This window comes from Sylvia atricapilla, chromosome 1 (assembly GCF_009819655.1).
Source record: "Sylvia atricapilla isolate bSylAtr1 chromosome 1, bSylAtr1.pri, whole genome shotgun sequence".
NCBI classification, from domain to species: domain Eukaryota; kingdom Metazoa; phylum Chordata; class Aves; order Passeriformes; family Sylviidae; genus Sylvia; species Sylvia atricapilla.
Genome location: NC_089140.1, coordinates 114,234,533 through 114,246,205, shown reverse-complemented (window position 1 = coordinate 114,246,205; position 11,673 = coordinate 114,234,533). Strand labels below are relative to the sequence as shown.

General features: G+C 40.7%; 1 protein-coding gene across 6 annotated transcripts in view; it reads right to left on the bottom strand.

Annotated features, from left to right (window-relative positions):
- Positions 1-89: 89 nt before the first annotated feature.
- Positions 90-11,673, bottom strand: part of LYN (LYN proto-oncogene, Src family tyrosine kinase) — a 49,987-nt gene continuing 38,403 nt past the window's right edge. For all 6 annotated transcript variants that reach the window (XM_066331200.1, XM_066331208.1, XM_066331235.1 and 3 more), the window contains exons 11-13: positions 8,262-8,415; positions 6,768-6,899; positions 90-1,735 (exon numbers count right to left, since the gene is read on the bottom strand). In XM_066331200.1, the coding sequence (XP_066187297.1) occupies positions 1,533-1,735; positions 6,768-6,899; positions 8,262-8,415 (489 nt within the window). In that variant the 3' untranslated portion in view covers positions 90-1,532. The remainder of the gene's footprint in view (positions 1,736-6,767; positions 6,900-8,261; positions 8,416-11,673) is intronic.

Here is an 11,673-nt window from a genome sequence, read left to right as displayed (position 1 = left end):
AATCAGAGATTTCCATGTTCCATGTGAAGCTACCACTGGACAGAACATCAGCTGTTTGTTTTATCTCAAATTACTGCCATACAACTTGCTTCAGATTAAGTGTTTATTAAATTTAAAAATCACCATACAATAGAAACTATTTACATATTTAACTGATAGTCTGTTTAAACTGCACAGACTGAAGGAAGCCACTGGAAAAGAAAAGCCACAAATACTTCTGCTGCTGAGCTTCAACTGCAGGCACACTGAAGCTTTCACAGAAAGGTTTTAAGCTTCTGCAAAGTACCATTTGCCTAAATAATTGGGCTGAAGGATGGCAAAGATGTGCACTGGGTTTCAGTTTTAAGAACCAGTGTCACTTTGAGAAAGAAGTAATCTATGCTGTGGTTACATTGCAATTGCACTAGCTCATCTGTTTGGGTAAGTAACTTGATGGAACAATTCAATGTAAAGAGCTTAGCAAATTGCATTTACTTTAAGAATTAGATTTGTAATACTGAGCAACGAATGACAGTGTCACTGCAATGTAATTTGATACCTTATTGCATGTTTCCACAAATTGTTTTTGATATAGCTAGAGCTAGTTTTAGGTCTCAAACAGATTTGAGGTTAGTTGATTAAAGCAGCAAAAATATAAGGAATATTCTTGAATAACTGCAGAGGATTAAAAATGATTAAAATATTTTCACTGGTAACAGTTTCAGCGACTGCAATGAAAGTATTAACTTCCTTCAAAATCCTGTGCTTTTCCATGAACTTCAGATGGTGACTTTGGCCTTGTAGGAAGCTGAAGGTTGGACACAGAGAGGTGTGCTGCCACATCTGCAGTCATGTGTGTTCGTCTTGCACTTCTGCCATCTGTGATGGTTTCACAGTGCTTTGAAAATGATTTTAAATTTAGGGTTTTACAGCAGTAAAGCAGAACTTTTTTCAGTGTAAAGAATTACATATATAACTCTTCCTCAAAGGAAACCTTGACACTGTTTAGAAAGTCTTACAAGAGGTGACAGTATGCCTGATACTAATGTGAAGTAACAAAGTTATAAAAATAATTTTTGCAATATGCTGTATTTCAAAAAAGATGATTTAAGAATGTCACCATGTCTTAAATCTCTAAGTTCTCCTTTGTGACTTTTTGTTTTGAAAACAGCTGTTGATGCATCCTCTCAACCCTTTTATCAAGGTCTCCTTGTAACATATTGCATGACTTAGATCCTAAGAAGGTCTTGTTAAGCTGTACCAGGTCATGACTGCTTTCCTTCCTTCTCCCTCCCCACCCCAAAAAGCCTGTTTGCTTTAGGGTGTTTCTACACATGCAAAACACAGAGCCTTTAAGGAGAACTTGAAGCTTTAGAGGAACTGCTTTAACCAAATAAAAACATGATTTCTCTGCAGAATTATTCTTTCCTTCAGCATTTCAGCTTCCATGCTCAGTTAAGACATCTGAATGCATGAAGTAACTGGTTTGAGCAGTCTGTTCTAATGATAGTCTCTGCCGATGATCTGTGGCAATAGAAAAGGTGTTCCTTGTTCTATGGCTGTTGCTGATACTGCCCTTCTGTTGCTGTGTAGAAGTCATCAAGCACACTCTGTAGGTAATCAAAGGTCGGCCTCTCTTCTGCCTTGTCTTTCCAGCATGTTTTCATGATATCATAAAGCTCAGCTGGGCAGGTTTCCATGCGTGGCATTCGGTACCCACGCTGAAGAGCAACCATCACATCAGAATTGCTCATACCTTCAAAAAAAAATTTTGATGAAATTATTTCCATTCCTAGAGAAATTATTTTTTCTTGTTTTTTACTTCATTGTAAAGATGTTCACCCATTAGTATAAGACCCTTGCTACTTATTAAAGGTAGCTCCCAGCATGAGTTCAATAAACAAGGTTGAGGTGTGCACCAGCAATGAGGGACTTGCTCTGAAAATGCTGGTGGGAAGTTTTCCATTTCTGCAGTTGAGCATCACAAGCTCTTTGGCGCCAAGTCTAACAAAACAGTGGGAAAAATCACAATTCTTGTCTTCAGACCCATCTGTGTTCTGTTCTGACCAGTCCTGTCCCCATTTATTCTGCTTCCTGTGGTGTTGTGATTCCCAGCAAATGCCCACCCTGGCACCAGCCTCCATCTCTAGCTGCAAAGCTAGTGCTCTGCTTGCTGGAGACCCATCCATTCTGAGATGGAGAGCAGCCTCCTTGTTTGACCACACTGCCAGGCAGCCTTCCCAAAGGTTTCAGGTTTTCTTCTACATCAGCTTTTGTGTAAATGCTGTTGATACTGGACAGTGACTCATGAAATCATTAATTGTAATAGGCAGTTTCCCCTCTTGTCCTATTCCTGTCATGCAAAACCATCTTGCCAGCTATGCTGAGCTTTGCTTTTTTTCCCTGCTATGCTTTTTCTTTCAGAAGATAAGAACTGTAAGTACCAGCAGTGCATCCTGCATCTCATGTGCCAGCTAATGTCACATGAGAGAGTCCTGCCCAGGGCTCCATCCTCCTCCCTGTTTTTTTTAATTTCCTGTCACCCCTCCCCCTGTTATCAAACCCTTCAGAGACTGGTTCACAGAACAATTTCAACACCTACTCTCAGAAGGTCAGCTATGCTATCCAGCTTTTGCTATTTTAGGCTCACCACTTCCTATCCAGAAACCTGTCTTTGAGCTTATCCCTTCCTCTGCAAATCTAATCAACCCAGTGGTGCATTGCCTTCTCTGGACACAGACTCTTTTCTGTACTCAGTGACTGCTGTTTGTTCTGATGGCTGGGCATGCAGGAAGTGCCTGTGCTTCAGCCCAGAGATTCACTCTCACCACGGGCGGCTTTCCCTTTTGAGAAGGATATCCCAGACCTCTCAGCCACTGGCCCCTCCTCAGGCTAAATGCTCCATGTGGTGCAGTTCTGCCCAAGACTACAGCTCCTCCAGGTTTTCTCAGGCCATTCACCCTCTGGTCAGGGCCATGCAGGGCAGACTCCTGCACACAGCAGCGCCCCAGAGACGCAGCAGAGCAGCTCTGCTCGGCTGAGAGGGGCAGGATGGGTCCTGCTCTGAGCAAGGAGCAAGAGTGGAGCTGCAGATGTGGTGCTCCCCTGAATCCTTGGTGCAGCTCTGCTGCTGCAGACTCTGCAGGCCTTTGTATGTATTATCTGACTGCTATGGCTATGGGTTAAGCCACTTGGCAGGTAAGGACACATTTGAATTACAACCAACTGACAACTTCATCCAGTATAACGACTTGGATTATTCAAGATGACCATAGTTCATATAGTTGACTTCAGTTCAAGCCTGTTGGCTTTAAGCTTTTCCAAAAATACCCTCAGCCATGTAATCTGAGTCTGGATCAAAGTGCTTACTTTGGGCACATCTTTTGTATTTTCAGTTCCTCTCTGGAAGGAGAAGGGAAGTTTTCCTGAACTAATATTGCCCATGTGCAGAAAAGAAGTATTTCAAAGTAGGGAAAGGGCATGTTGTCATAGAATAAGGAATTACTGCTATATAGAGACAAATTAAATACAGGAAGAAAGTCAATAAAGCATTTTATAGAGAACAGTGATTAGACTGCTTGAACCTAAAGAAATGAATTGTATAAAATATATGCAGTAAACCAGTTATTCCTACTATACAAAATCTTAGTTAACTGTGCTGCTACATAAAGACTGCTGCTACTGGCCTTTTGTGCAGAATGGGCATGATTTTTTGAGTTTAAGTACTTTATAGGATTGTTCTTAGATCTGTTGTCTGCAGGACCAATTGTTACATTGTGAATTCTAAGGTCAAAGCCTGTGTTTCAGCTACGTTGCAGGAAAACTATCTGTTTAATATCCATTTGAGTTCAGAAGCAAAAACTGAAAACACTTTTATCAGTATCCCATAGTAAATATGTCATGTACATGCTTCCATGGATTTGGGGTTTTATTTAAAACAAAACCAGTTACCCACAGTCCAAGCAGTATTCTCAAAATAGCTACTTCCTTAACTTTACCTTTTAAAAACTGTTTCAATATTTTCTTTCTGTAGCTAAAGAATTATCTATCTTATCATATCCGAATCAGTAAAAGAAATATATCCTACATCCATGTTTATCACACACTCTCTTGAATACTAAGTTTTGCTACATGTCTGTTAATTTATGCTGTGGTACCTGTTAGGTTTCACAAAGACACATTTTCTTTATGTGAGGGCCTGGCAAATGGTGTGAACAGAGTGGATGGGGAAAGAATCTCACTGTACAGAAAGGGCCATACCTTGTGAAGAACAGCAGACAGAACTGGAAAGTGATTATGGATGTTGCCAGTACTGACACACTATGTAATCACCCAGAAATTAGATTTTAACTACCAATTCAACTTATGTGCCCTGAGAATCAGATAGTTGTTTTGTATTTCAGAGGTAGTTCCTGAAACTGCAGTTCCACTAATGGCTTTGAGTTTCTCAGGAGGAGAAACAGGATTTGAATTTAAGAACAAAGATCACAAAAGCTCCAAGTTCTAGGCTAGAAATGCTTCCTACCAAGTTGAGGACAGGTATTAGCTACTTGCCAGTTTCAGCTCCAACTGTTTCATATGCAGCTATATGCTGAATACTCTGGTTGCTAGAGCTGGTTAATAATTGAAAATAATTGAAAATTTGAAGCATTCCCATTAGAAGTGAAAAATCAATTTACTGGTTCTGTCCAGTGGCTACTGGTTGCAACCTATCACCCGGTCACTATTGCCGTGCTGGGGTAATTTGCCCAAATCTGTCATATCTCTTCATGTAAAGTAGATTGGTCACCCCTGTATTTTCCTGTGATTCTGATTCTCAGAATCAACTTTCAGTCCAACAGGTTATTTCAATTTGAACTTCTATTTAAAATAGATATATCTCTCTCTTCCATTTTAATGCAAACAACACCTGCAAACAATTAAAATCTTCTAATATGCAGTCAAGAACCTTCCATATGGAACTGCTGGTTGATAAATGAATCCACAGTGCATGGAGTATTTATGGTGCCCATAAAAATGCTCCCACATTAAAAAAACCAGTTGCCCAGACTTCCCCTCGAAGAGAGATTTTCCCCCAGCAGTCCAGCAGTACCATATCTGCTGTACAGATTGACTTTGTTCTTAGAATAAAACCATGATGTGGCTTATGAAGGTAAAGAGAACGATTTAGCTGCAGAATTAAGTATTGGATTTGCTTTTGTATTTTTGTAGTGCTGGTTCCCAGGTGACCTTGTAGGTTTGCTCAGAGAAAGACCATTTTCTAAGCAGAAATTCTTCAGAAATAATCTTGTGAGCCCAGTTCAGTGCAGGAACTGTCTGTACACACAGGCAAGTGCAAATGGTGGGGGTGAAAAAAAGTATCTTGACTGTGGGAAGAGCCATGCATTACTTGGCTGCCCACATCTCCCCTCTGATCCTTCCTTGGGACATGAGCACTGTGTAAGAAGAGCTTTGGGAGGACCTGCTGTGCCATCAAGTATTTCATAGCCCTCACCTACAGGCTCTCACCAGAGCACCAAGCTGTGCAAGCAGCCCCATCACCTCTTGAAGTTTAAGGGGGCTAGTCTTAAACCTAAGTGTTTTCCTGACCCAGAACTGTGCCATAAGAATGTCTTGTTTGGCTCTACCTCTTGTATGGAAAGCCCCCATGTTCTTCCATAGCAGTGTAAAGTTGGTTGCCATCATCACCCCTTTCCCACAGCCCGAGTCTTGTGGGATTTCCCATCTCCCTGTGTCCAGAGGTGTTCAGCCCACTGTCACTTCAGGGACTTAGGTCTGCCTCTTGACCATCTCTGGCAGTTCAAGATGCAGAATTCCAGCTGTTCATGAAATGTTTTCACTGTTTAAACAGCAAGAGCTGCTGCACTGGAAGCACTGGGAAAACTTTGCTTGGATGAACTATCTGGTCTCCCTTTCCTGTCAGGATCCCAAGGTTCTTCTCAGAAGCTACTCTGCCTATGAAAGGTGCAGTACAGATGAATATGGCTGTATTTTCCGCATCTGCCCACAAGAGAAGGGAATTTAGGGCAATTTTCTATAACCTCAGTAAGCTTAAATGAATGCAGTCTGTTGCCCAGAATTAATCATCTATGCCTGAGATGTAACAATTCTATGCAACCTTCATACAAGGTGTCTCTGTGTGCTGGAAACATTAACATATATTCTGTTTAACAATGAAAAATGAAACATGAAGCACATGGCCATCTCAGAGCTACCCAAGGCAGCTCCATTTGATGTGCACAGGCCCTGCACCTGACTGTATGGAACAACAAAGAGTAAGCATTTCTAGTGGTACACCAGCACTGCTTTGGGGTCTGCTTCCATATTTGTTTAGACTAGCTAGCACTGACAAATTATTACAGCCTATTTGCTTGTGAAAATATGCTTTCTTAGTATCTTCACATATTATGCTATTAAAATCCCCAGCAGCCTACAGAGCACTGTTAGAACTTGCAGCACTGCATCTCGCCATGGGACTGTGCTTCTTCTGTCCACAAAACAGGGGTGTCATAAATGCAGGATCTGCATTTGCTGCAGTTGTAGCACCTTTTGAATATATAAAAATGACTATATAACCATGGTGCCATTAGTCTGTTTGCTAAATTTACCCTGGAGAGGCATGTGTCTCACACACACAGTGACTAAGTTTTCAAAGCAGTAAGATTAACCTGTAAGACATTTTTCCGATCACTGGTGTCACTACTGTCAGATGCCAGCTCTTTCCCTGAATATTTTCTTTGCCTTTTAGCACCAAAGTATAAATACAGAGTAAAACCACAGGCCCATACCTGGATAAGGAATCTTTCCATATGTAACAATTTCATACAGGAGAATCCCAAATGACCACACATCAGATTTAATAGTGAAAGATCCATAGTTAATTGCCTCTGGTGCTGTCCATTTGATAGGGAATTTTGCACCTAAAAAAAAAAGTACACTCTCAAATAGTCACTTTAATCCATTTCACATTCAGCCATAGATGCTAAAGCAGTAGCAAGACATACCTTAAAAAGTCATATCTCAAAACAACTGTCTTTCATATTTAACTAACTGATTCCAGAAATTGCCATATAAAAGCAAACTCCTTTCAGTTAAATAAGAACATCCAGGCAGCCTTTGTTGGGAATACTACATTAATTCATTTGACAATGAGCAGTAATACAAGCAGAGTCTCTCTAAGCCCTTTTTAGCCTGCTCTAACATTCTGGCACAAAATACCAGGTGAGCTAGGAAACTTTTCTGATAGCAGAAAACACATCAAAGAAACTTGACATAAAAAATTTATAACCTGAGAAGTTAATTTAATCAATATATGATGTCCAGAGCCAGCTAAAACCCACAGATACGGGTCTGTACCTCTGAAAACTGCTTAATCAGACCCTTCCTACTGATCTATTGAATTACTATAACTCAGTGACTTCTGAATAGCTCATCTTCCTTTTATCTCAGCTGTAGTGTGTTGTTCTCTTTCTTCTTCATACTTTAGTTCCTCCCCTCTTGCCCTACGGTATCACAGTATCCATCCAGACTGAAAACCTGAGGCAGTGTCTTTAAAAGGAAAAGGGGAAAGCCAGGCACTCACAAACCACTCTGGAGAGTTACCCTTCTGCATGGAAACATAAATAAAAACTCTTCACTACAACCAACAAAGCACTTCTTGAAAGGATCCTTGACAACATTAGCAAAACGCTCATGGCAAAACCCACACATACACTTTTCATAGTGCATTTTTCCTCTTGCCAGTCTTCACCCTGTGACCTCCCATCCATGTGCCAAACAGGGACATGACCCAGCCTTCCAGTGTCCCTACCATGCTGCTGAACATGCAAATTAATGCTGCAGCTCGTCAAACAGCTTCCAAAGGTAACCAGTTCTGCTAAAGCTTTTCTTGCTACCAGCAACTACACCTGTTTCTTCCTTTCCCTAAGTGAAAGGAGGTCCATATGGCACTTAAGGAAGTTAAGAGACTATAAGATCACAGTTTCTTGGCCTTTAATTCTGTGAGATGGAAGCTGTGACTGTGCAATTACTTGTTCAATTTAGGAAAAAATTGTATGAAATAAATACTCTTGGTTGTCTTTGTCTTTAACATGTCAAAAAAGCCTGGGCAGAACAGAAAGGTTATTTGTTTCCTTTATTCATTTAGAAGTTGTTGGCATTAGAATGCTGCCCCTAGGAAGCTGTTACAACACTTTCTCTTCTTGGTGACCTTATTTCTGTTAGATACAGACTCACTGCCTCCCAGAGGCTGAAGTTTTAAAGACAAAAATAAAAATACATACCTTCTCTTGCTGTGTACTCATTGTCTTCGATCACTCTCGCTAGTCCAAAATCAGCAATTTTGCACATCAGTAAGTCTGAAACCAGAACATTCGCTGCTCTCAAATCTCGATGGATGTAATTTTTTCTTTCTATGTATGCCATCCCTTCTGCAATCTGTAACCAAAAGAAAAACTATTTTGCTATTTCAATACCATACAGCTCCATTAGCAGGTCTGATCCCTCTTTCTTGAAAGGCATCAGCAAAGCCTCATCTATTTATTCATTATTGGTGTCTTTGGAGAATTTTTTAGATGGAAGCCAGGAAAGGGGCTATTGCCATGGAAAACCTCTGCGCAGATCCAGTCCTCCAAAACTCTGTTTTCAGTAGCAGCTCTAAAAGAATTATTTCAGTGAATAACAGCTGGTAGGATTAGATACATATGAAAGACATTTCCTGAAACAGAATCTTGAAAAAAATGTTCCTAAGACTTCTATTAAAACATCCTCTTTCCTAAATTATTAACCAGTTTGTTTTCTAAATACTAAGAAAATCGAAGGAATTAATCGCTTAGGATACAGGTGTTCTGATGAAGCAGGTACTGATAAAGCAACAGCACAGAGAAAGTTAAAAAAATCCAACAACTTTCTATCCTGGACAATCAGGAAGCAATTACTAAGATAGGGGAAACAACTTTATTTTCTTCTACAACAACACGTACCTGCTCATACATGAGAAATTTTTGGCAACAGCCAGCTCTCAGATAGTATCATAAGCAAATATAATCTGCATTTCAGCAGCCCAAATTGATTTCCAAACCAAATTGGAAATTTGAGGATTAATAACCTCAAAATATGCACAGGGGTGATTTTTTTCTGGGCTACATTTTTTTTCCTCTGAAGAAAAACATTTTCCTTTTCAGGGGAAAAAAATAAAAAAGGAAACTGAAATAATAATTTCTAAACTCAGAGTAATAAAACTGATGTGTAGACTATTCTGCCCAAAAGTTTAAGAGGAGCTAAGAAAAGAGACAAAGAAACCATGTCTTTGGGAGCCATCAGCCTTAATCTTTCTTGTGAGACTGGTGATGGGACATTCCCAGTCAAGGCTCCACCTGTGCCACAGGGACCTCTCTGGGATGTCCGTGGGAGGTGACAGACCCTTATTGGCCATATGATTTGGGGAACACCCATGCCAGTGGAGCAGCAGTAAAGCAGTGAGGGTCCTTCACCAGTGACAGTCCCTGGCACCTCCACCACAAGCTCTTTCCTCTCCACCTGAGGAGCAGCCAAGTGCACAGATCCCTCCCCAGCACCAGAGGTGCTCCTTTCAGCTGTGCAGTAAAGCAGGCAGAAGCAGCTGGCCAAATCTGAAGAGAGCATGAACAACACTTCTGCTTATTCGTTTTTAAAAAGTCCCCAAGGGGTACTGCCAAGGCACACACTGCCACCACTTACAACACAAAACCTCACAGTCTTTGTTCCTCTTTTTCGGTTTAAGCAATGGAAAAATAGAGCCACTTGCACTCCCACTTCCTTCCACTGTGAACCTCTTCTTACAGTCAGATACATTCTCCAGAGAAGTGTGACATTGCCCTTGCACAGTGCAGGGGGGTTCTCACACTAAACCAAGAAGAAACTTTGATGGAGAGAATGAGCAACACCTGCATTTCACATTTTCTAGAAATAAGTAAAACATTTGCTAATGAAGGAAGTAGCTACTAGTGAATAATTGCCACTGAGAGTCTTATTAGGGACTTACAGACACAACAGAAGAGCAGTATTTAATTTACAGTCTGCTCTGCCTCTCCCTCCTCTCATGCCATTACATGGGTTTGGGGAGGAAGCACAGATGAAAGGGAAGGTTTTGCTGGAAGATCGATGCTGAGTTTGGACTGGCCAGCATGGCAGATACACCCAAAATGCTGACAGGTCTGGTGATGCCCCAAAAATACATCAAACACCACAAAGGAATGAGTTTCTCTCCTTCCCTGCACAGATACAACATTTGGGTCAACTGCTGGATAGGGAATGAAGAATCACTTCACAAAAGAAATGTTTGTGGTCATGATATTTTGTTTCCAAGTCCAACCAAGAAAAGCCATTGGAAAGATGATTTTATTTCCTCTTATTTGTGCAAGATTCACTGAAAAATGCAGAAAATTCCAAGGAAAAAATTAACAGCAAGGAAATTTAAATCAGTGAAGGAGGGGAAACACAGTGACCAAATAACTGAATTCACGCATTTGATCACATTAAACCTTTGCTTATGGAAAAGAAGAAAGAAAAAAATCGAGATTTTTAGATTGAGAGAATGGGTGCCAGAGCCCACGTGATAACTTCTAATGATTACTGTTGGGTTTTCACTGCCAAATGAAATGTTAATGCTAGAGAAATTCATATGAACAAAAGAAAATTAAAGCCTTTTTCCCCTCTCTTTTAATGATCATTGGTACCTGTCAAGACTGTTCAGCTACACGTAATGTCTATTTGGGAGCAGGATGGGAAAGCTAATTTGGGCTTCAGGAATATGTTTTGTGGCCTTTAAAAGAGAATTCTGCCTACACTGCTCAAGTGTTACTGCCAAGGAGGGAGCAGTTCCCCATCACCTTTAATGAACTACTGACACACACTTCTAGAAATACCCAAATTAAATCCTTTTAAAAACAACCCAAACAAATCTCTACATTCTGGGAACTATGCACCCAGGATAAGAATGACAGAAAAGTCCTCCAGGAGAAATACATCACTTCATAAGCCAATCTCTGCAGCTGTAAAGCTTCAGCTACAAGTCATGCTGTGTGTGGGACAGTGGCCTCAGAGCTACTCCCAGATGCCCACATGGGCTGCTCTGACCCACAGCTTCGTGGGATGCTCCTGCCAAAGCAGGTAAAACAGCCCAAAAACCAGACTGGAAATGAATGCAAAACACTGAGGGTGGACACAAGCATCCTGTTGCTGCATTTTAAGCAGAGGAAATAATGGAACATACTCTGAGTTCAGCACTGCCTTAAATCTGGTGATTCTCTCAGTTCCTAGGGAGAAGCCTCACTAAAAACAGTCTGCAGCTTTGAAAGGTTTGATGTGGAAGTGTTATTGATCTGGACAGGGCGGTCTTTGGTCTGGGATTAACCTTTCAATAACTGTACCTTTCAATAATGTCCAGATGCATAATAAAATAAAATAAAATAAAATATACTTCTTGATCACTGAGTTTTCAAAAAGACAGTTAATCTTTACATGACTGTCTGTGAAGAGGATGTAGACCCTTTGTATCTGGCCATTGAAAACTGTTGCAAAAGACACAGATCTTCAAATGATACATCAGTGTAATAACAATTTTCAGTTTGCAGCAGTGCTTATCCTAAAGGTGAAGCCAGGAAAGGTTGAAAAATCATATTCCTCTTGCCTTAGTCAAGCAGCTATGTACTTAAA